This window comes from Hylobates moloch, unplaced genomic scaffold, assembly GCF_009828535.3.
Source record: "Hylobates moloch isolate HMO894 unplaced genomic scaffold, HMol_V3 SCAFFOLD_11, whole genome shotgun sequence".
Lineage (NCBI taxonomy): Eukaryota > Metazoa > Chordata > Mammalia > Primates > Hylobatidae > Hylobates > Hylobates moloch.
In genome coordinates, this window is record NW_026652286.1 from 46,008,432 (window position 1) to 46,032,868 (window position 24,437).

Here is a 24,437-nt window from a genome sequence, read left to right on the forward strand (position 1 = left end):
ATAAGCTTTTTGATGTGCTGCTGGATTCGGTTTGCCAGTATTTTATTGAGGATTTTTGCATCAATGTTCATCAAGGATATTGGTCTGAAATTCTCTTTTTTGGTTGTGTCTCTGCCCGGCTTTGGTATCAGGATGATGCTGGCCTCATAAAATGAATGAGTTTTTCTACATGTTAACTAGAATTTATGGTAATTTGTAAAATGTTTTTCCATTTTTAAATGTAAGAATCTTTTATGTCTTCCCATGAAGCAGCAGTCACTGCTAGGGGTCTTAGGCTAACATCTGCCACCCCACCAGGCTGCATGGCCCATAAGCAGGTGTGGAGAGGACCAGAGTTCACCTGTCAGCAGCACCACGGAATCAACTGTCCAGCCTTTCTGCCATTAATTACTACAGATGTGGTCTTTTTTCCTGATATTCTATTCCCACCGGAGGCTTTTTATTAAGACCTTGTACCTGTGAACGCATCTGGGGTACAACATATTGTCTTCAAGGTATGGGGGTGGAAAATTGGAGGCAGGCTGCAAAAAGAGTGCACTCACTCTCCCTTCTTGCTTTTCTGGAACACAGGCTTGTCCAGCATGAAACTGGAGGTGAACCCAACTATCTGTGTCTGCAGGGAGACTTCTCCCATGTACACTGGCCACCTGACACCATGGGCCTCATGTGGAGATCCCACTGCCTCTGGTGCCTTCTCCCTGGCTGTATTTCTGGCCCAGGAGGCCAGCAAAGCTTCTGGGGCAGAAGTTGTCACCACAACTGTATTAACTCCCTCAAGGAGAGCAGCAGACTCTTCTAGGGCAGGCAATCCCTCCCCAGGGGGAAGAGCCACTTCAGGAGGATGTGTCTCCTCAGGGCTTCGCAGGGATATTTCCCTTTGTCCACCTTTGATTTTTTTGGTAATGATTTCCGGATTCTGGCCTCTTTTGCTGTGCTAGGAAAATCCCTTGATTTGGATAGGCAAAGGCACACAGGAGCTTATTTCTGGCACCAAAGGCCTGTGTGGCTTTGCCTTTAATTACAGGCACCAGAATGTCCCGGTGAATGCGATTAACAGGTGGCGGTTTAGAGGGTAAAGAAGGGATTAGTATCTTCTTCTGAGGTTTGGGGTTGTCCCTGTACTCTGCCGCCTTCTTTGGGCAGAGCGCTTTTTCACCTTTAGCAGAAATTTCTCCTTTGGTTCCCTTTGCTAATATTCTTGGCAAAGCAATTGTGTTTGGATGATTAGAAGCCTGCCGATCCTCTTCCCTCGACTTCTCTGAGGAGGTCCACTCCCTGCCTTTTGCCTTCTCCATACTCAGAGAAGAAGCAGAGCTTGGTCCAAAAATTCTTAAATCAGAGTGAAGGTATGCAGTAACCATTGCTACCAAGATGGAAACACATTCTATTTTTCCCTAAAGAGTCTGTGAAAAGAAGCTGGGCACTGTGGCTCACACCTATAGTCCCAGCTACTCAGGAGACTGAGGCAGGAGGATCACTTGAGCCCAGGAGGTTGAGTTTAGTCTGGACCACATAGTGAGACCCCACATCTCTAAAAAAGTTTTTAAAAATTCCGTGAAAAGAAAAACCCAAAGTGAGCAGCAGACCTACATATAAACATTGTTTAAAAAATACGTTTGCCCAAAAAATGGAAATAACCCAAACATCCATCAATTGCGGAATGGATATATGTTAATAAAATGTGGTATATCCAAGCAATGAAAAGGAATGAAGTGGCCAGGTGCGGTGGCTCACCCCTGTAATCCCAGCACTTTGGGAGGCTGAGGTGGGCGGATCACGAGGTCAGGAGATTGAGACCATCCTGGCTAATACGATGAAACCCTGCCTCTACTAAAAATACAAAAAATTAGCTGGGCATGGTGGTGGGTGCCTGTAGTACCAGCTACTAGGGAGGCTGAGGCAGGAGAATGGCATGAACCCGGGAGGCGGAGCTTGCAGTGAGCCGAGATCGCACCACTGCACTCCAGCCTGGGTGACAGAAGCAAGACTTCATCTCAAAAAAAAAAAAAAAAAAAAAGAAGAAAAGGAATGAAGTACTGATCCATGCTACACCATGGATGAACCTTGAAAACATTATGCTAAGTAAAAGAAGCCAGTCACGAAAGACCACACATTGTATGTTTCCATGTATATAAAATGTCCAGAACAGGCAAATATATAAAGACAGATGGTAGGGCTTCAGGGAATGGGGAGACTGGGTCATGACAGCTAATGGGTATGGGGGCTTGTTTTTGAGGCAGTGAAAATGATCTAAAATTGATTGTGGTGGTGGTTGCACAACTCTGTGAATATACTAAAAACCATTGACTTGCATGCTTTGAATGGATGAACTGTATGCTATATGAATTATATTTCAATAAAACTGTTAACAAAAATGAGGGGAAAATGGCTAGGTGTGGTGGCTCATGCCTGTAATCCCAGTGGTTTGGGAGGGCAAGGCGGGAGGATCACTGGAGCCCAGGAACAGAAACCAGCCTGGGCAACATAGGGAGACCCCCAATCTCTACAAACAATTAAAAAAAAATTAGCTGGGCATGGTGGTGTGTTCCTGTGGTCCCAACTACTCAGGAGGCTGAGGTGGGAGGATCACCCAAACTACTCAGGAGGCTGAACCTGGGAGGTTGAGGCTGCAGTGAGCTGTGATCGCACCACGGCACTCCAGCCTGGGCAACAGAGCAAGACTCTGTCTCTAAAAAATAAAAGGAAAAAAACCAAAATGCAAATTAGACCATTTTAGCATTTTCTCTCTCTCTCTCTTTTTTTTTTTTTTTTTTGAGGCAGAGTCTCACTCTGTTGCCCAGGCTGGAGTGCAGTGGCACAACCTTGGCTCACTGCAACTTCCACCTCCCGGGTTCAAGCAATTCTCCTGCCTCACCCTCCAGAGTAGCTGGGACTACAGGCACCTGCCACCACACCTGACTAATTTTTGTATTTTTAGTAGAGGTGGGCCAGGCTGGTCTTGAACTCCTGACTTCAAATGATCCACCCACCTCGGCCTCCCAAAGTGCTGGGATTACAGGTGTGAGCCATCACGCCTGGCCCATTTTAGCATTCTCTTAAGGATGGCTTGTTGCATTTTGAATAAATTCGAAATGGGTTAAAAAGCAATGGCCAGGGGCCGTGGCTCACGCCTGTAATCCCAGCACTTTGGGAGGCCGAAGCAGGCAGATCACGAGGTCAGGAGTTCCAGACCAGCCTGGCCAACATAGTGGAACCTCGTCTCTACTAAAAATACAAAAACTAGCCGAGTGTGGTGACACGTGCCTGTAGTCCCAGCTACTGGGGAGGCTGAGGCAGGAGAATTGCTTGAACGCAGGAGGCAGAGGTTGCAGTGAGCCGAGACCATGCCATTGCACTCCAGCCTGGGTGACAGAGTGAGACTCCATCTCAGAAAAAAAAAAAAGAGAATGTTTTCCAAGGCTTCTTATAAGATGTCAGTGAATCTTCATAGTCTGAGTTGAGACCTTCTAAAACAAGCTTAAGGTATGCTGATTTGCATACCTTTGACAAGGTTTAACTGACATATAATTTATAAATATCTGCAGGAATTTTTAATGTTCCATCATATCATTTCTCAATACTGGATGTTCATTGTTTTATACTTTTGCTACTTTAAATACCAAGAAGCCTTTTCACAGGAAGAATAAAATCTCCACTATCTTCCAGAGTGTAGGTAACAAAATATAAAATTAAACCAGATATATGTTTGACAAACTAACACTGAAAATCACCATTATAATATTCATAATGACATTATGTTAAAAGTTATCATAAAGTCTATAAAGTTTATCCTTAGATTTATAAAAAAATGCAGATTGTCTCAAGGTAAAAAATATAGTAAGTGCTTTTTGCTAAAAAGCTCTTTTTTGAATTAGGATGTGTTATAATGATCAAGACACCAGACAATACTAAATGTTACCCAAACTGCAACACAACACAATTTGAACATAATTTAAGCCTAAATTATTCTGCACCAGCAGGATTCTTTTTAGTGCCTGGCAGTATAAAGCTACCTTTAAGAAAAAAGACACAAAGTGTGAATAACAAGTTATGTGAAAAAATTAATACCAATGAAGATTAGCAGAGAGAAGTGAGGAAGGTGACCATCTCTCCATTCTGATAAGATGCCATCTCTAAACATTACATTCTTTTCAAGAAGTGGAACTTAAGATTTAGGTAAAGAAAACTGGAAAAACTAGCCTGAATGTGAATATCTAGTGTTAAAGCAACTTCCTAGAATGAGTGAATAAAGTTAAGAACATATATAGTTTTCTACTGGAAAGTAAGAGTTTTTGAAGGCTTTCATTTCTGCAAGGTTTGTAGTGTGACTGTTTTCCTACAAACTCATTGAATTCAGAGCTAAACAGTGGAATTACAAGCACAGCTCAAGAGGAACCCAGCCTGTTTCTGTTGTAGCAACATAAGATTACTGTTATGTTGTTGAATCTGTGGTTGCTTCCTCAAAGACCATTTCAAATGACTCTGTCCTCTCATCTGCTCAAAGCAGGAAGTCAAATCAGGTTTTCCTTTTTCATCAGAAGCATCACCACACTTTCTGTTTGCGTTGATGAGATGGTACAGCATGGTTACCTATCCACAGAAATCCTGCAAACTCACTTTGCTCCTTAATATTTCCAGCGCTTTATGGGCACCCATACAACACAAGCAAACTCTCCTTGTGGTTTTATTTTATCATATGGATAAGGTTTCTCTCATCCCACCATTCAACATTGTAAGCACATGTGAAGTATGAATTACTTCAAGGATCATAACTCCAAGACATAGTAATAATATAGCAAGAATAACAACGCTGAAATATATCTGACAGTTTTTGAGATCTTGTACCTTTGGAAAGTAAAAGAAATGGGGATATGACTTCTGGGGATGACTTCCGGATAACTGGTCTAATATGCTGAGGAGCTCTACTCTGATGGACTGGATTCACTGGTGAGAGGAGCCACGGAAACAAGCAATATACAATTCTTGTTTAGAACTCTGCTGCAAGTCATAGGTTCCAAATCAAGAAGGCTTTCACAGTGTCAGATATTGAGAAGAAAACCACAGTTGGGTTGTTTTGGTTGTGTAGCCACATCATTGAGGCACAGACACAGCATTGTGCTTCTCAGAGTAAGTGCCTGATCAAAATTTCTCTCTATTCTGTACTTCTTTTTCACCAGTGTTTTGAATGTTTTGTAGGTCTTTAAAAGAGTTGTCCAGACACTATATGAAAATTGGAAACTTTTGGTGAAAGATTTCCCATCATTAAACCAGCAAGAGTAGCCAGGCATGGTGGCTAGCACCTGTAATCCCAATGACTTGGGAGGCTGAGGTGGGAGGATCACTTGAGTCCAGAAGTTCAAGACCAGCCTAGGCAACAAAGCGAGCCCCTGTCTCTATAAAAAATTTTAAAATTAGCTGGGCCTGGTGGCAGGTGCCTGTAGTCCCAGCTACTTGAGAGGCTGAGGCAGGAAAATTGCTTGGGCCCAGGAGTCTGGAGGCTGTAGTGAACCGTGATCACGCCACTGCACTCCAGCCTAGGTAACAGTGAGACCCTGTCTTAAAAAAAAAAAAAAATCTGTTTACAGACTGAAGCAACCCTCCCGCCTTAGCCTCCTAAAGTGCTGGGATTACAGGCATGAGCCACCACTCCCAGCCTAAAGTAAACTTTTATTGAAGTAAAACACATATAGAACAGTGCACAAATCCTAAGTATACAGCATGAAAAACTTTTATAAAGCAAACATCCCTGTATAATGAGCACACATGAGGAAACATTACTAACACCCAGAAGTGATCCTTTGTACCTACTGTCAGTCACTATTCACCCAAAGAATAACCCGTATCCTGATTTTTAACACCAAATATTTGTTTTACCTGTTCTTAAACATTATATAAATGGAATGATACTGTATGTACTATTTTGTATCTTTCACTCAACGCTATGTGAGATTCATCCAAGTTACATAAAATTGTAGTTCTTTAATTTTCATTCATAAATAGGCAGAGGCCTTAAATAGACATTTCTCCAAAGAAGATATACAGATGGCCAATAACCACACGAAAAGAGCCATAGTATCACTAATCATTAATCAAAACCACAATGAGAGACCACCTTACACCCATTAGGATGGCTACTACCAAAAACCAGAAAATAAGTGTTGAAGAGGATGTGGAGAAACAAACCCTTATACACTGCAGCTGGGAATGAGAATGGTCCAGCTGCTATGGAAAACAGTATGATGGTCCCTCAAAAAATTAAATATAGAATTACCCATACCAAGTGATTCCACGATTCCACTTTGCGCTTTGGGTATGTACCTAAAAAAATGGAATGGAGGTTTCTTTTTTTTTTTTTTTTTTTTTTTGAGACGGAGTTGCGCTCTCTCGTCCAGGCTGGAGTGCAGTGGCGTGATCTCAGCTCACTGCAAGCTCCACCTCCTGGGTTCAAGCGATCAAGCGATTTTCCTGCCTCAGTCTCCCCAGTAGATCTTTAAGTCTGCAACCCAGACACACTGACAGCTGACAATCCCTTGGATGTACCTTGAATGTTTTTATCTTGTTTCTGGGCATTTGCACGAGCCATTCCCTTTGCCTAGAATAATTTTCACTAACTTTCTTTACCTGGATAACACCTACTTGACCTTTAGGTGTCTTCCTCCAAGAAGCTTCCCGGCCCCCCAGCCAGGTCAGATGTCCCTTATCTGTGTACCTGCTCTTGGGTGCTTTGTACACACCTCTATTTGTAGCTTTGATCACCCAGTATGGTGACTGATGGTTTGCGGTTTGTCTTTCCCGCCCCACCATCCTCCACCCCAGTGAGCTCCTTGAGGACAGGACTGGTCTTGTTCACCCCAGCACCTAATATAACATATGGCTTACAATGTACGTACAATGAATATTTTCATTCGTGTAGCACACTGTGCTTTTCAAAGTGCCCTGAAACAAACTCATCTACAGAGCTATAATAATATTTCCTTACTTAACCTTCATTCCTTCTGAATAAAATATTCTTTTAAAAAATATTACCATTACTTAGAACATTTATGTGAATTATCCATTATGTCACAAATGGGACTGAGTCGGGACTCTAACTATCTCATTTTTGCCTGACATATTAGAAGAGTTTGAGAAAAAGCAGATTTCTTTTGAATCACTTGACTGGAGGTGGTGTCTCTAGGAGTGTGGTGGGTAAATGGGTGCACGGAACTTAGAAGCTGACCTCAGCTGGTAACCTGACCTTCTCGTGAATTCATGTTCCTGGTTTCCTAGAAGCATAAATTGAGGCCAGCGTTGAAAAGGTGTTCACACTGTAGCCTGGGAGAAACTGTCTCTCAGTCCTTCGAATCACAGAACTAAAGAGCTTCAGATCATCTGGTTGAATCTCTGCCTTTAAGAAGTGGGGAAAGAGACTGGGAGCAGTGGCTCACTCCTGTCATCCCAGCACTTTGGGAGGCTGAGGTGGGTGGATCATCTGAGGTCAGGAGTTTCAGACCAGCCTGGTCAACACAGTGAAAACCCCATCTCTACTAAAAATACAAAAACTAGCCAGGGTGTGGTGGCACGCACCTGCAGTCCCAGCTACTTGGCAGTCTGAGGCAGGAGAATCACTTGAACCTGGGAGGTGGGTATTGCCGTGAGCCAAGACTGTGTTAGCCTAGGCACAGAGCAAGACTTTGACGCAAAAAAAAAAAGAAAAAAAAAAAGTGGAGAAAGAGATCTAGTATTTTGGCCTAGAAACCTCACAAGACTCACCAATCTAGTTTTTCTTTCTCCAAAAGGCTGGACTTGGCAGTTAGTAGGCTCCTGATCCCAGTCAAAATATCTCTTAGAATATTTTATCCTCCCTTTCTCAGAATCATCACCTGAATAGTATCCTCTGGGTAGGTGGTGCATTAATATTGCCATACGGAAATTCATGGAAGACAGAGTTCCTGGCCCTAGAAACTTACAAACTGAGACCAGGAGTTTGAGAGTGACTTGCACATGTCAATCAAGTCAAAAGAAAGAGAAACTCTTTTTTCTTTTTTCTTTTTTTTTTTGTTTTTGTTTTTTGAGATGGGGTCTCACTCTGTCACCTAGGCTAGGGTGCAGTGGTGTAAGCTTGGCTCACTGTAACCTCCGCCTCCTGGGCTCAAGTGATCTCCCACCTGAGCCTCCCGAGTAGCTGGGACCACAGGTGCGTGCCACCATGGCTGGCTAAAAAGGGAAACTTTCAATTTAATTCAGTTCAATTTAATTTTTTTTTTTTTGAGACAGAGTCTCGCCTAGGCTGGAGTGCAGTGGTGCAGTCTTGGCTCACTGCAACCTCGACCTCCCAGGTTCAAGTGATTCTCTTGCCTCAGCCTCCCGAGTAGCCAGGATTACAGGCACCTGCCACCATGCCTGGCTAATTTTTTTTTTTTTTTTTGTATTTTTAGTAGAGAAAGGGTTTTGCCATGTTGGCCAGGCTGGTCTCGAACTCTTGACCTCAAGTGATCTGCCCGCCTCGGCCTCCCAAAGGCGTGAGCCACTGCACCAAGCGGAAACTTTTTAAAGTGTGGGTTTTATTTGAAAACCAAGCCAGATATTAACTCAAAATAATTCTTTTTTTTTTGCCTTTGTATGAACTCTCCAGTTTGTATACATAGATGATCTCAAGTTATAATTTAAATTTAGGAAAGTGCTTTTTCCCAGGGTCTGGAGGGGTAGGAGCAGGGAAGCAGGGAAATGACGCTACCGAGTGCCTCCTGTATGCCAATGATTTTTTGTTTGTTTTGTTTCAGAGAGGGAGTCTTGCTCTGTTGCCAAGGCTAGGGTGCAGTCATTATTCACAGGTGCAGTCATGGCTCACTGCAGCCTTGAACTCCTGTGCTCAAGCAATCCTCTTGCCTAAGCCTCCCAGGTAGCAAGTGAACACCACATGTCTGCTTTCCAGGGAGTTTTAGGTCAACCCTCACAACGAGCCTGTGAAGCAGGGATTGTTATTCCCACTTCTCCGGTAGCACACCAAGGTGCAAGGATTCCCTGTGGCTAGGTGGTTAGTAAGGTAAAATGGGGTGAGGTTTGAGCCCAGTCCTGACAATCATAGCTACACAAGGCTGCCAAGAAGTAGAAAAAGACAGTGGCATTTTGGGTCCCCATTATCAATTTGAAAGTTGTACAGTCTTAAGCTTGGAAGTCGGTCGTCTGGTTCAACCCTGCCTTTTGCAGAAGCAGCAGCTGGAGCCCTAAAAAAATAAAGCTACTTGCCTGCAATTAAACGGGGTGAGAGGGGGCAGATGAAGTGTAGGCATGTGGGGCTGGATCTGGCCCCACCCTGACACATAGAAAGCCTGAAATAGAAGTGAGAAAGGACAATTCCAAGAAAGAAAAGGCAGAGAAGTGGCTGTTCTTACTCCCACACCTAAGGTGTGAATTCTTTTATTGAGTCATAATAATTTCCCGAGAATTCCGAGTCCTGCTACTTTAGGTTCTTGCCCAGGAATCCACCTCTTTTCCCCTAAGCCCAACAACCCTTTGAGGTGCTCACGATTGAGCGCGTGGTGGGGGGGGTGGGGAAGGGGCTGCATGGGGGCGGGGCTCCTGTGGCTTCACGTCATCCACTGTCACCTCTGGTCCCCAAGTCTCTGGATCCTTTGGTCTCACCTCTAGACAACCGTATCTTTCAAACCTTCTTCCCTGGCAACTCCTCTCTGTCCCGACAAAATCTCTCCCAAGGCATTGTCCTTGTAGTTAGATTTACACAGAACTTCTGCTTTTATAAAGTGCGTTCTTGCCCAGCTTCTCACTTGCGTGTCATAGCACCCCTGGTGAGGTGGACAGGGAAGGGATGGCTCCCTCCATTTTGTAGGAAAGAGGGGGCTGCCCTCTTGATTCTTCAGTGTCGTCAGGGAATATTTACGAGCCCCAGCCTCACACGGGCCCAGCAGGGCTTCTTTGGCACAGGCTCTAGTTTTTTCTCTTGTTCCTTGGGTTTCCTAGAATCCCAAAGGACTCCCTGTGATAGACACATTACAAATAGGCGGATGATGCATGTGTGACGGTGCAGCTGCAGTTGCCAGCTCTGTGTTGCTGGGTGGCATCCCTCCAGGCTCTGTGGCTGATCTCCCACTCTATTGCGGGCCCCTCCTGTCCCATGCTTGCCATGCTTCCTGCTTATCATTCATTATCTAACCAGATTTCACGGGGATACACTTCTTCAACCTTCCGTTTTGTCCAAATGGAGCTATCTTGGTTTATTTTCTCTTGCCTAAATATTAGGCATGCCTAATGGGTTTCAAAAATTAATATAATTTATTTTCCATCTTGTCAGTGCAAAACAAAGGTGTTCTTGAGGCATGGCACTGAAGACCAGAATCTCTCCTCCTCTTCTACTTCTGTTTCTTGAATCAGCAACAAGTAAACAACAGTTCTGTAAACATGTGTGGGTCTGTGTCCATGTGTGCGTGGATCCACCATTTTCTTCCATTCTTAACTGGTTTCGGACACATTAGCTACCAGTGGCCTTCCTGTCTTGTTCAAAATGGACATTCCCGTAACATCTGGACTTTCATCAGGGCCCGTTTCAGCTGCTCATAGGTTACGAACATCACCACGTTCCAGGATCCCAAACGCAAAAAGGAGGGTGTAAATCTGATGAGAAAAACGACCAACACATCAGGTGGAGTGCTAGGAGATCACAACAGATGCGTGTGCTCTCCCGGGACACAATGGTAGTGCCAGAGGATCCAGACTTCTGTTCATCACAAGCATTTTCTGAATCCTTTCAGCCTTTCTCTCTCTCTCTCTTTTTTTTTTTTTTTTTTTTTCTGCTAAGGGGATTTAGGCAGAAGTTGGAGTAAGGGAAAGAAAAAAAACTCACATTTTGAGACAGGTTACTGTGTTAGGCAGCGAATTCTCACAGTTCTATAAGGCAGCCAATTTGCTGCCAGGTTCCTTTTCACAAACCCAGGCCCAGGGAGGTTAAGAGCTCAACCAAAGACCCGCGGCTAGTTAAGTGTCAGAGGTGCGGTTCTGACTCCACCCTGCTGCTGGGTGTTTCTGGGCTCAGTTACACCCTGGGTGGCCAGCCCTAACATGGCTCCCTGCCAGGACATGGAGAAGCTTGGGCTTTGCAGGGTGAAGACAGCGTGGCACCAGATTTAGCTCATCTCCAGAGAGGCTGGCCGTGCTGTGATGGCACTGCAGAGACAGTGTCCCCACCTCAGCTGTGGCTCCCAACTCAGGGAGAAGCCCCCGAGCTGGCCCCTGCCCCTCTCTCAGCCTGTCCCTCCACTAACCACCTCCTGGGCCCGTTTGCTCCCGCCAGACTCAGTTAGTCACATTCCCTGACGATGCCAGGCCCTCTTCCCTCCATGCCTTTGCTCCTCTTGCTCCCTCTGCCTGGACTGTCCCCTCCTCTCCTCCTTCTCTGGCTGGTGGCTCTTTGCTCTGGAGGACTCAGTTTGGGCACCGACCTCATGCCATGGGTTTTCTGGACTCTCATGGGGACTATAGCATTGTGACAACAAATGTAAACTCCGGAGTCAGACCTGGGTTCAAATCCAAGCTCTCCCAGTTTCTAGCTTTACAATCTGGGCACATCACTTAATCTTTCTAAGCCTCAGTTTCCTCATCTGTAAAATGAGGAAAATAACAGTATCTGCCTTGTAGAGTTAGTCGTGCAGATTCGGTGAGTTAATGTTGGACAGCACTCAGCACAGGGCACAGCATCAGTAAATGCTCAGTAAATACCACCAACTTATCTGCTGCTCTTTGAGGGAAGCATAACCCAGGGCCTGGCACTTGCAAGATCCTCCAGAAATGTTGGACAAGTGAAAGCAGTAACTAAGTGGCTACAGCTGAAGACTGTAATGATAGAGGCACGTTTTGGAAGAACAGTCTGTCAATTGCAATATGGTTTTATTACGTCATTCCCAGGCTTGGGAACATATAGTAGCTCCTGTTCACTTGTTGGGTGCATTCTAACACTGGGCACCAAAAACCTCTCTGTTGAAGACATCAGCAGTGGGAGGTGAAAGGGCCAAGCTAAGAGCTTACCAGTAGGATAAACAACATTGTTGGGTGTGGTGTCCGACGGTCTGGGTTTGAGCCATGGCTCCACCATTTTAACTTGTGATCTTGGATAAGTTACTTAAGTTTTCTGACACTCAGTCTTTTCCTTAGTTAATGTGGACAATACTACCCAGTTCAAGGGGTTGTTGGGATAATGTGTGTAAAGTGCTCAGCGTGAGGCCTAATATAGAGTGACTTAGCTATCGTGATAATCATAAACAACCTGCATTATCGAGTGCTCACTTTGTGCAAGGGACTGTGGGAGATAAAAGACATCTGAGCCACTTTTACTTTCAGGAACTTGCCCTTTGCATGACGAATAATTTAAGCCTACCAATACTATAATACAAGGCAAGAGGTGATAAATACCATAAAAATGGTATCAAATGGCATTGCAGAAGTTCCCAGGGAGGAGGGAAAATTTACACCTGAGAGTGTTAGGGAGGAGGTGGCATTTGAACTGGTCTTGAAGGATGGCTACAATTGACAGCCTGTAGATGATGAGGCATTCCATGCAGAGGGAGCAGTAAGTGCAAGAATACGTGGAGTGTGTGGAGACAGTGAGGAAGGCACCAGCTGTGGTCAGTGTGGTGCTCAATGGCCATGGCAGGAGGTCCGGGAAGTCTCAGGATTGCTAACTTCCTCTGGAGACAGGCAGTACTTTTACCTATTCCTAGAATGTCTGTTCTCAGTCAGGCTTCCCTAACTCTCCCCATCAGGTATGGTTCGCTTTTTTCTTTTACTTGCATGGTTTTTTAAACTTCTCCTTTGTGGCATTCACATCTGTACTCTTCACTGCTACATCCCAGGCTGACCCACGGTAGCCACATTAGAAAAGATAGAAGCCCCTGTTCTCTGGGAGGGAGTGCTGGAGGCAGGAGGAGGCTCACCCCTTGTAGAAGGCTGTGGGGCCCTCCTGGGCCACCATCTTTATCATACAGTCAAGGGGGCTGAGGTACTGGCCTGGAGGTGAGTTCATATACCGGGTCTTCACCACGTCCACCGGGGAGGCCACCACTGTGGCACAGAAGCCGGCTCCAAAGGCAGAGACAAAGTGGCAGGGGAAATTGTCTGCAGAGGAAGAACGAGCAAATATCAAGGAGTGCGTTTGCGTTCTGTCCATATGTATGCACTGTTTGTCCTCAACTCAACCGTGAACTCCCTGAGCATAGGACAGTATTTTCCATATCTCTCACAGTGCCCTGGGCTAAGCTATTGGTAAGTAGTGGCAAACTAGGCCTGGGCTGACCCAGAGGTGGGAGGTCATGCAGGCTGTTTGAGGAAACCGAAGTCGGAGAAGGTGAGAGACCCTTGCTTAAAGCTATATAGTGAGAGGTGGTGCTGGGACTGGAACCCAAGTCTCCAGCCTCCCAGCCCAGGGGTCTTTCCTGTTTGTCACCACAATGTACCAGGCACTTTTTACTAGGCACTGCTTCTCTCTCTGCTCCTTCTAAAACCCAGTTGCCTCTGGGTGGTGCCCACTCCATGGAGTTCTGGGCTCCCTCCCTGCTGAGGGAGGGCTGCCTGCCTGGAGCCCAGGGCCTCACCAGTGAGCAGGTGATAGTCCAGCAGCTTCTCCTTGAGGACGTCGTAGGTCACCACCTCAGCACAGTTGACGATGGCATTCCTCATGATGTTGGGCAAAGTTCCTGTTAGGAAGGCGGTGGCGACAGATGAATGGGAAATGGGAGAAATGGATGCCCTGGCTGCAAGGCCACAGGCCCCAGTTTTGAGGCCATAGTGCCCCATTCCAATGGTCTCAGCCAGAGGATCCCACCCCAGCTGAGCATTTTCCACATTTTCCTTTCTAGGGTTAACAACTCTCAGATTATCCATGTTTTCCTCAGAGACAGAGAACAGAGAGGCCCACTTGTGTTCATTTGGCCACATTTGGAGGGTGATCTGCAATAGCTGTCAAAATTAAAATATGCTTCCTTCAGACCCAGCTGCAGCCAGAAAAGAAAGTCATTCAGCGAGAGGCTGAGCTCTTGGAACAGTGACAGAATGTGGTGCCAGCAGGGCCCTAGGAAACTGTCAGGACCAAACCCCTGGTTTCACAGGTAAGGGGACAAGCTCTGAAGGGTGCCCAACAAGTGAGTGAAGAGCCCCCGCTTAAGAGGTGTCCTGCCCTTAAACTTCACTGGATCAGTTTCTTGTGCAAACGTTCCTGCAACCTCTGGTTCACATGCGGAGAGAGTCCTGCATTCATCACAGTGGCTGCCATGTGGACACATAGGGAGCCCTCCAGCTTTGCTCCCAAGGAAGCGCTTCCTCATTGCATCTCCCTGCACCCACTCCTCACAGCTGTGCTTTTCTGATGCTCCTCTTTTTCCTCTGGGCTCTGCTTGAGGGCCCCTCCCCTTCTGTCTCCACATACCTAGAGCCTGTTCAGTCTTCCAGGCCCAGCTTAGGTGTCACCTTCTCTGCAGAGCCCGCCTCTGGAGCTCCACCTCTGGGGCAACCCCTATCACATCCTGCCTGTGGTGTAGCTGCATCTTGACTTATCTCCTCTGCTGTCCTCAGGCCCTGGGCGTGGGAAGGTGTCTTAAATTCATTTCTGGCTCCCTCACAGCAACCTGCACATGGCAAAGGGCTGGTAAAATGAACTGAGCTTGAGGGGCTGTGGCAGGTCAGTGAAGTATCTTTGGTTGTGATGTTCTTTCAGAATCACTGGAACACGCCATGCTGGGAGTCCTCTCCTTGCTGGGGTCCCTGCCCCAGCCTGAGGGGAGGGAAAGCTCTGCCTAAGGCCGCCTGCATTGGGAGTCCAGACCTACCTTTCCACAGACCCCTGACTCCTTCCTCCCTGGCGATGGTTCTGTAGGCGTCCATAGTCCCACTGTATTTTCTGTCACTCCCGGATGGCCCGAGGTGTATGCTGGCCTGAAATCGGACCTTCACCACATCTGTGGGCTGGGCACAGGTCACCGCCATGGCTCCTGTGGTGCAGCCGGCCAAAATCCGGGTAGTGAGGCTGGAGTCTGGGAGGGGCAGAGAGAGTGGGCCAGTGTCCCCTACTATGCAGCTCTCCGAGACACGCTGTTCTCTGCAGGGCTGCCCCTGCCGCCTCCTTGATGTCCACTCAGAGCCTCCTCTTGAGCATCTGGTACCAGCATCCCCCCGCCCCTGGCTCTGCCTCTGAGTCTAGACTTCCCTGGTCTCTTGACCCACACACTTTCGGCCACCCCTTTGGTGTTCAGGGACCTGGTCACTCACTGTCCACGCCTTTGGGGGTGTAGACCTGCTTGACGGAGTCATAGAGGCCGATGCGGATGGAGGCGAAGCTCATCTGGCGCTGGAGGCCGGCCACCAGCCCATTGTAGGGGCTGCAGGGACCCTCGGTCCGCACCATGGTCAGGATGGTGCCCAGCACACCACGGTACTGCACGAGCCGGGCAGTCTGGGCCGCCTGGTTCTCCCCCTGGATCTGAGGGACAATGGCGGGGGTGAGGACTCGGATGGGAAGGAAAGAAGGGGCTGCGTGCACAGGAACCCTGCTGGGGCTGGGCCTGCCTGGGCTGGGCCTGAGAACAACCATACTGGTCACAATAGAAATCACTGGTGTCTGGGCAGCATTTTACTGTTTACAAAGCAGTGTTATACACATGGCTTGGTGTTTGATCCTCAGAGTAAATCAGAGGGACAGATTGTTTTTCCCATTCTATAAGTGCTTCGTGGCTTGCCCAAGGTCACACAGTTAATTCCTTACTTTTACCTCACACTGTATGCTTTACAAAGTAGGGCCTAGCCCATAAAGGGCCCTGTCATATCATGCAAAGAATTTAGATTTTTTTGTCCTGGTGGATGGTGATGGGAGGAGGCAAGGAAGGGTCCTAAGCAGTGGAGTGAGAGTCTTCGTCAGGGTTCTGAGTGAGGAAGGGCATGTGGGCACACGTCATGGGGGATATGGGAGAGAACTAGCCCCTCCTTCCATGTGATCAATGATCCTTGGCCAAAGGGCACCTACCTGCAGGCGGACCTTGGCTGTGTCCAGTGGAAAGGTAAGGAGATCAGCAAAACAGGCTGCTGTGCCTGCCCCCAGGAACTTCACAGCCATGGTGGGAGGCACGTCTGAAGGCTTCAGTCCAACCATAGTCCTGGAAGGCTCTGCCCAGTCCCTTTAGGGCCGAGAGGGGGTCCAAGGAGAGAGGCTGCTCCACAGCCCTGGGCTTCAGTGCAGCGGTGAGGCTGCAGGAGACAGGTCAGAGGAGGCTGATGGAGCGATGTCTGGCCTGGCCCCCAGGAACTCCTCCACACCCAGGAGGGGCTTTAGAAAGGGAGAAGCCTGGGTGGTGCCATACTTAAGCTGCGTGAATTTGGCCTATAAAAACAGGTCACGTTCCTATCCCTTGGATTTTGCAATCCTCCTCCTGACCCTCTCCCTCCCCTCCTTACCATAGGTAGGCAGAGCTGATAGTGGTATCTGCACTGTATACATGAGGAAACCGAGGCTCAGGCACCTGTTCTCCCCAATATCAAACTGCTTACTTTTTTTTTTTTTTTTTTTTTTGGGACAGGGTCTTGCTCTGTTACCTGGACTGGAGTGCAGTGGTGCAATCCAGGCTCACTGCAGCCTTGACCTCTTGGACTCAAGTGACCCTCCCACCTTCAGCCTCCCGAGTAGCTGGGAATACAGGCCTGCATCACCATACCCAGCTAATTTTTTATTTTTTGTAGAGATGGGGGTCTCTCTATGTTGCCTATTCTGGTCTTGAACTCTTGGCCTCAGTGTGATCACTTGACAAGAGGGGCAGTTCTTAGCCACTCATGGGAAATGGAACGGATGGACGTAGACTCAGGTCAAAAGCCCACCTTGGGGCTCTAGAACTTTCAGTAGTCAAGCTGGGGGAGGAGGGGAAGCCACAGTGGTGGGAAAAGGTAGGAGCTGCCCTGAGGCCAGCACTCCCCAATCTTCTTCCCAATTCACTCCAGCCTCCCCTAGACCGCTAGCAGCCGGCAGCCTTTTGCCACTGGCCAGTGGAGGAAGAAGTCAACAGTGGAACCCTCATTCCTGTAGCTCCGCTGGGGCTCCTGAGGGATGGGATGTTCTAGTCTGCATGATCCATTAATGTTTGCTGGCTGCTTCTTGCACCAGATACCGTGCTGAGGGCTTTACAGACACTGACTGATTCGATCCCTTCATAAGGCTACAAGTAGTTGCTATTATTATTCTCATTTTGTAAACCAGGGACCTGAGGCTTCCCGGGCTTTCGGTAGTCATACAGCTGAAGTGCTGGAGCTGAGATTGGTGCCCACGTTTGTCTGACATCTGAAGCTGTGCCTGTTTCACTGCCCAGAGAGTCTCAGACTTCAGGGAGAGCCAAGGATCCCTTGAGCTGCTTGTTTACAGAGCAGATTCTCAACCCTCAGCCCACAGATCCTGATTTAGGTCTGGGGTGGGGCCTAGGAATCTGCATTAGGAAAACTCCCTGTGGTAGCTCTGAAGCGGGGGAAGAGGACCCCATTTTGAGACATCCTACCCAACACCAGTTGCCTCCCCAACTCCAACCCACCCTCCTGGCAAAGCCTTCATAGCAGCCCACTGAAGAAGCCCTCTGGGCAGAGAGACCATGGGCTCTGTAAAGCTCCCAGCAAATGACCTGGACCACGCCTCAGGTCAGAAGTGCCCCTGTCATGCCTACTCAGGAATAGGGCCCCAGGATCCTCATGGAAAGAGAGGGATTTATGCTCTGGAGGAATCGCAGAGATTCTGGGGCAGGCAAAGAAGAAAGCCACTTCCTGTCTATGGGGATTTGCAAAATCCCACCAGAGGCAGCCAGCAAGGCAAAGGGGGTGTGAGTCTTGAGTGAGTGACACGGGTGTTGGGTTCAGGTCCCAGCCCTGCCACAGTATCCTCATCAGGGCTGCAGCTCCCTTTTCATAAGGGCTGGGCTGAATCTCTATCAGGTCTGACATGCTGCAGCTAGTGAGCCCTGACTGCTCGGGGCTCCTCTCCGAAAGCCTCCAATGAAAGGGAGAACAAGGAGAAGGGAGAGGGAGAGGGGAAGGGATGAGGGAGGAGAAAGGGGTCTTACCTGTGAGTCCTGCCAGGGCAGGGGCAGCACAGGGGCTCCCTAGGGCTCCATCCCAGGAGGGGGCAGCAGGGATTGGATGGCCCCTCCTTGTCATTCACTGTTGTGTCTGCTGCTTCTGGCTTGGCACTGGTCTTATACACACGGGCTGACCTGAAACCTTATCCTAGAGAAGTTGGCTGACAGCCTGATCACTTGACAAGAGGCTGGCTGCTGAGGGCAGTGAGGTGAAAGGGGAGGTGAGTGAGTTCCAGATCTGGTTCAGTCCTCTTGACTTAGGGTGCTTTAATATAGCTCCTTTAAGCTGTGGATGCTTCCTTGGTTACAAAGGTGTATGGGTGGGTGGACCTGCTGCCACTTTTGAGTCCAAAGGTCAAGGCCTCCCTTGATAGGCTGGGCACAGCTCTCTCTCCCAGGTCTCTTAATAATAATAACTGTCATTTCTTTGTGCCTACTATGTGCTAAATATTTTACATACATTACTACTATTTTCCACAATCCTATGAGATAGGTGCTATTAGGATTCTAATTTTTTTACTTTTTTTTTTTGGTAATTTAAAATTTTTTAGTAGAGACGAGGTCTCGCTGTGTTCCCCAGGCTGGTCTTGAACTCCTGGGCTCAAGTGATCCTCCTGCCTCAGTCTGGCAAAGTGCTGGGATTCTAGGTGTGAGCCACCGTGCCCAACCTAATTTTTTTTTTAAATTACAGATTTATTGATATAGAATTCACATACCATACAATTCATCTGTTTCAAGTGCACAAATTCAAATGGTTTTTAGTATATTCTGAGTGGTGCAACCATCAACACAATCTATTTTAGAGCATTTTCATCACCCTCCCACCCTGGAAAAACTCCATACACATTTGTAGTCACTTCCCTTCCCCCACTCCCCAGCCTCAGGCAACCACTAATCAATCTACTTTCTGTCTCTATAAATTTGCCTGTTCTGAACACTTCCTAGAAATGGAATCATCCAATATATGCTTGTTTGTGACTGGCTTCTTTCATTTAGTATAGTAATGCTTTCAAAGTTCATCCATGTTGGAGCCTGTATCAGTATTTCATTTCTTTTTGGTGCTGGGGTTCCTAAAATCTTACCACTTATTTTACTGAGGAGGAAATGGAATCTCAGGGAGGTCAGGTAGCCAGCACGTGGCGGGGCCTGACTCCAGCCTGTAAACTGTAAGGCATTTTGGGCTTATCTACTGTGACCACCATTCTCTCCAACATGACACTTGGAGGCTTTAACATGGACACTGCTGGAGCCAAGGGAGCTGGGGCCGGGTGGAAGGGTGCCCCACAGAAGCTACTGGAGGCTCCATCTGTGGGCACTCAGAGTAAGGGCTGGGCATAGCTGAATCGGGCCCCAGGTGATGGGGGAAGGGGAGAAGAGGAAGAGAAGGGAGGGGAAGAGTGAGAAGCAGAAGGGAGGGAAGGAAAGGGAGTTAACTGGGTAGGGCAGAGGAGGAGTAGGCAGAAGTCTTTTCTGGACTGGGGCACAGAGCCAGGGTCACAGGGCAGGTGGTCAGAAGCACGGACATTCAAGGGCAAAGCTTAGGCTGTACCTGTCCTCTTCCTTGGACCAGGCCCTGACCTTAATGTCAGCAGTATAAGCAGCTGCATTAGTGTTAAGAGGGAAGTGGCTGTCAGGGCTGCTGAGATTAGGAAGGCTTAGGAAGTAGGTTCCGAGCTCCATCTGTAATTGCTAGTCTAGAGGTGGTGGAGTAAATTGCAGGGAGTCTGTGGGGGAAGAATAGAGTAGAAGCCCAAACCAAGAGGCAGCAGGCTCTGGAGAAACCCAGGGGGAGGGAGGGCCAGGCTCTCTTTGGCTTGGGAGCTTGAGGGCAGGGCCAGGTCTGCCTGCTTTGGCTCCATGTCCTGAGGCCAGCCCATGCTAGAAGTCCCAAGGCTGCCTACTCTGGGTTAGGATGCAACCAGCCTAGGGATCAGAAACACCTATTCACAGGTCTCTGTGGAGGGAGTGCTCAAAGGGAAGAGAGGCAGCCACTGGCTCGTTCTGGTGGTGGGAACACCTGTCTCATGCCTTAATCCATGCCACATGCCTGGTCAAGTCATTTACTTCGGAGTTGGCACTGGGAGATAGATTCAACTTCCATGGATAAGATATTGATAAATAACACACAGTTTTGAAGTGGAGGTGGGAGGTCTCGACCCTCAGGGTCCTTTTGTGTCATCAGAGGCTGCTCTCAGCCTGGGGCAGGAGCGTGTCCTCCTGACCCCATCAGGTTGTCTGCGGGAGCTGGAGTGGGATTTGGAGGAATATTCTTTACCTGGGGCTTTCCCCCTTAGGCCTGGGCCCTGACTGCCCCTCTTTAGGTCCCTTGGGCCCCAAGGGAAGTGGGGCCCTGGGCCTTGAATGCTCTGTGCTGGTGACTTGAGAGGGAGGCCGGCCTCTGTGGTGCTGGGGAGGGGTGGGCTGGCAGGCTTAGGAGCAGAGATAAATAGAAGGGGGAGGGCTTGTCACCAAGAAGGCGGCACCCACTCCTTCCTTGAGGTTCCCGCATCATTCTGCACCCTCTGAGGCCTGGGAGTGCTCTGCCTGCCCCAGTGGCTGCGTGCTTGCCTCTCTACTGGTTTGCTCCCGAGCGTCAGGAGAGTGAGTGGGGCTGACATTTCCTAAGCTTCCACCGTGTGCCAAAAGTAGGCGAAGCACTTTCACAAATGTCATCTCATTTGATCTTCCTCACAACCCCATGAAGCTGGGGTGATTATCTCTATTTTACAGATGAGGCCACAGAGGCTCAGACACAGCGAGACTGGTCTCTATCTCCAGCTGCACGCCGCTCACAGGCTTTCCTGGCTCTCTCTCTATAGCTGTCCACAGCCTGGGCCAATTCTCTGTGCTCACCCCAAGACCTGTCTCTTCTAGGAAGCCTTCCCTGACTGCTCCAGCCCACATGGTCTTTCTCCATGAAGTCCCTAAACTCAGAGCACTTATTGGCTGTACCTTGTTTTGATCACTGAAAGCAGTAGCCTTGCAATACCTCTGGGGATTTCTTGTGTGGTTAATCACTTCCTGACTACACAAACAGAGGCAAAACACTGAACTTACAGAAACTCTAGATATCATAATATCTAGAGTTAGATAGTTGCTTTGAGGACTGAGTGAAGTGACATGTACTTGGGGGTGAAAGCCTGTTGCCCAGCCACACTGCTCACTCTGCACATTTGGCTCCCTCGCTGCCCCCCCTCCCCGCCTTTTTTTTTTGATACGGAGTCTTGCTCTGTTGTCCAGGCTGGAGTGTGGTGGCGCGGTCTCGGTTTACTGCAACCTCCACCTCCTGGGTTCAAGTGATTCTCCGCCTCAGCCTCCTGAGTAGCTAGGACTACAGGCGTGCACCACGCCCAGCTGATTTTTGTATTTTTTTTTTTTTAGTAGAGACGGGGTTTTGCCAGGTTGGCCAGGGTAGTCTCAAACTCCTGACCTCAGGTGATCTGCCTGCCTCGGCCTCCCAAAGTGTTTGGATTACAGGTGTGAACCACCGCGCCCATCCATGGCCCTTTTCTTGTCTTCCTCACAGGGCTTTGTCTGTGGCAGCTGCTCAAGTGTTTGTGGTCTGACAGCCTCAGCCAGAATTACCCATCTCAGAGATAAAGGGGATTCTGAGGGTTCCATTTTGCTGATGGATTTCAAGCATCAGCAAAGTTAATACTGGGTGTCGCTGTCATCTGGACCAACCTGATCCTGGAGGAGCCAGAAGTCTCATGGTGATTGATCCTCGTCTGCCGGGGGTGTATGGTTGTTAATCTTTCTCTCTGGCAGTTAAGGCACACACGAATTCCTAGCATCCCCACTCTAGTGAAACACTTGTGCACAGATTACAAACACCAATATGATTTTATTCAAACACAGGCAAGAACAATGACCTTCAGAGCTGGGTAAAAACAATAAGTTAAAAGCATGGTTAGAATTTTAGACAATCAGATAAAAAGTTTGAAGGAGGTGATTTCCCCTTCCTCTCCTAATTGATTAATTCAACACAGCATAAAAATAATTTGTATCTATAAAATATCCTTGTTCCCACACAAATGAACTGGAGGTGGCCCTAGGATTTCCTTGACTATGCACAGTGCACACAATCTACATGTCCCTCCTCCCCAACTTTTAAGGCAAAAATGGTCCCGCATCTTCAGGCAGAGGGTGGGCTCATGCCAGCAGTCAGCTGTGTCAAGGACACTGGGAGGTGTTTCTCCACCGAAAGATGCCTGCTTGGGTCCCACTTGGGCGCGGATTCCATTTTGTTTCTAGCCTTTGCCTCACCACAGAAGAAAGGAGCTGAAATTCTGGCAAGTGGACACTGGACTGGTTTGGGGCACTCCTCCAGTCTGGGCTGACCGGGTCTCTTGAGGCATCCATGGCCTAGGCAAGTGGTGGTTTCAGGACTGTGACAGCCCTGAAGGAGCCAGACCTGGTGCCTCCTGCAAGCTGGACAAAGCTGAAGGAGGGTGGGCAGGTGTCTCCTTCCCCCAGCCCCTCAGGCTGCGTCAGTCTTTCTGGAAGTACCGAGAAGAAAATATCCGTGCAATCCTGCGGGTTTCTTCCTCAGGCAGGTTGGAGGGGAGCGAGTTAGGTCTGGGGCGACAAGGCCTTTGGGAGAGGGCTCCCCTGGTGGCTTCGCTCTTGTCCTGGAGAGGAAGAAGTCAGCTAGGTTAGCACTGAGGATATGGCACCACCAATGGATGACACTGGTTTCTCTCATCTTTTCGTCCTTTGGTTAATATTTATGTAGAGCTGCCTGGTTTACAAAGTGCTTTACATACCTTATCTTGCTTGACCCCTACCTCGACCCCATATGGGGGGTATATCATTCTCCCCATGTCGTGGATAAGGAAACTACATTCAGGTGGAATAAACTCAAGGTCCCACAGCTCTGAGTAGCAGAGCTGGGATGTGAACCCCAGCCCTGACTCTTTCTGTGCCTCTGGAGAAGGAGGGAGCGTCACCTCCAGGATAGGTTTGAATCCTCATCCCTTCTCCTGTTGCATGGCCTTAGACAAGTCATTTGTCCTCTGGGTTTAGTCCCATGTGTGATGCTGGGAACATATCCAACTCTCAGGGAGATGGTGGTGAATAATACACTCTCTTTTTGGCCCTTTGGAGCTCCCGGAGTTGCCAGGTGACATAAAGCACCTACCTACTGCCTGGCTACCAAACTTTGATCTCTCTGACTCTGGCTGACAGGGCATCACTAATTCCGCCTTTAAGATACTTAAACCTGTGGGTTATGGTATCATGGTCCTCTGGACTCCTCCAACTCATTTTTCTTTCTTTTTTCTTACTCCATGTCAGGCTCCTGTGCTGAAGGAACTCAAAGCTATACAGGAAAGCCATCCCAGATAGCTGGCTGAGAGCAAGGCCCTGGGGAAGAAGTGGGGGCCTGAGAGGGGAGGGGGCAGTTCTGAAAGGAGATGGGAGCAGCCTCCACAGGCAAACCCGGCTGACTTCATGGCATGCAGCTTGCTCTTCCCTGCCATCAAGTCCCATGAGCTGAGGCTGTCATAAGCTGAAGGACTATTGAGAGCACGCTATACCACTTCCTGGGCACTGAGAAGAAGCTTGGTGGAGACCCTAGAGACTGGGACTACCTGCCCCCTGCAATTCTGCTCATGAGAAACTGAGGCCCAGCGAGAGTTGCTTCTGGCATCAGTAACATTTGGTTATTCTTTCATGTCTTCAACCCTTTTTAATACCTACTTGAGAGGGGCACAGAAATAAACAGAACTCTGTTTTAGGCTTTCTCAGCTCAGAGTTAAGTCCTGGGAGGCACAGAGATCTGCCTAAAGAATTAGAATTGCCAGAATGAGATAAGGGGAGTGGAGTCAGGCATCCCTGATCTACTGTCTGGATGTCAGTTTCCCACCCATGAAATAGAAGGGTGGACGGGAAACCTTGAGGGTCCCTGCCAGTCTAGAATTCTAAGTGCCAAGGGAATGCCTACAATCTGGGAAGCTCTCAGTGCTATGAGCCCACAGGCAGCCTTTCCTTATAACCAAGAGCAAAGTGATGCTAGGGCTGGGCTGCACAGCAGAGACTAGAAGATATATCTCCCTGCCTTCTAGGCAGGTCTAGGCTACAAGGGAATAAGGAAACCCACTTTTTGCTGGTGTTTGCAGTTCTTCCTTCCAAAATACAGGAAGCACCTGCACTCCGTGATGCCTCAGGCCAGGGGAGGCCAGTGGGCCATCTTCTGCCTGTTGCTCTCCCACTTCCACACTGGGTGCTCCTGTAGGGCATGGACTGGGTCTGAGGCTTGGGATCCCAGCGAGGCCAGTTCCAAGACAGGAGCTTGGGAGCTGCTAGACCAGGGTGGGTGGGACCAGGCCAGGGTAACCACAGGTTTAAACTGGG

At 48.4% G+C, this 24,437-nt stretch overlaps 3 protein-coding genes and 1 pseudogene across 11 annotated transcripts in view; all 4 read right to left on the minus strand.

Moving 5' to 3' along the window:
* The window catches only part of UCP2 (uncoupling protein 2), a 19,878-nt gene extending 14,958 nt beyond the window's left edge, over positions 1–4,920 (minus strand). Inside the window, exon 1 of the mRNA XM_058446909.1 lies at positions 4,846–4,920. The gene's annotated coding sequence lies outside the window, so the exon portion shown is untranslated. The remainder of the gene's footprint in view (positions 1–4,845) is intronic.
* Positions 420–1,307, minus strand: LOC116476673 (developmental pluripotency-associated protein 4-like; annotated as a pseudogene).
* A 4,441-nt stretch (positions 4,921–9,361) lies between the features above and the next one.
* UCP3 (uncoupling protein 3) lies at positions 9,362–18,176 on the minus strand. 3 transcript variants are annotated; one of them, XM_032166925.2, is made up of 7 exons: positions 18,069–18,176; positions 16,001–16,221; positions 15,250–15,460; positions 14,811–15,014; positions 13,581–13,682; positions 12,924–13,104; positions 9,362–10,611 (listed from the first exon to the last, which is right to left on the minus strand). In XM_032166925.2, the coding sequence occupies exons 2-7, from the start codon at positions 16,124–16,126 to the stop codon at positions 10,497–10,499; spliced, it is 939 nt and encodes a 312-aa protein (XP_032022816.1). In that variant the 5' UTR covers positions 16,127–16,221; positions 18,069–18,176; the 3' UTR covers positions 9,362–10,496. The 3 variants fall into 3 exon arrangements, with proteins under 3 accessions (XP_032022816.1, XP_058302734.1, XP_058302733.1); XM_058446751.1 differs by lacking the exons at positions 14,811–15,014; positions 18,069–18,176 and having other exon boundaries at positions 10,351–10,611; positions 16,001–16,126; XM_058446750.1 differs by lacking the exons at positions 13,581–13,682; positions 18,069–18,176 and having other exon boundaries at positions 10,351–10,611; positions 16,001–16,126.
* A 3,731-nt stretch (positions 18,177–21,907) lies between these two features.
* Positions 21,908–24,437, minus strand: part of C2CD3 (C2 domain containing 3 centriole elongation regulator) — a 164,046-nt gene continuing 161,516 nt past the window's right edge. For all 7 annotated transcript variants that reach the window (XM_058446740.1, XM_058446742.1, XM_058446744.1 and 4 more), the window contains one exon: positions 21,908–22,714. In XM_058446740.1, coding sequence (XP_058302723.1) covers positions 22,574–22,714 — 141 coding nt within the window. In that variant the 3' untranslated portion in view covers positions 21,908–22,573. The remainder of the gene's footprint in view (positions 22,715–24,437) is intronic.

Bases quoted from the DNA above. Each gene is read 5' to 3' on its own strand.
- UCP3 (XM_032166925.2), bottom strand. From the start codon at position 16,126: ATGGTTGGACTGAAGCCTTCAGACGTGCCTCCCACCATGGCTGTGAAG. The intron at 15,015-15,249 runs GTGAGTGACCAG...TGCCCCTCCCAG, and splicing joins CACCCCCAAAGGCGTGGACA to ACTCCAGCCTCACTACCCGG. The intron at 13,683-14,810 runs GTAGGTCTGGAC...CCTTCCTAACAG, and splicing joins AGTCAGGGGTCTGTGGAAAG to GAACTTTGCCCAACATCATG.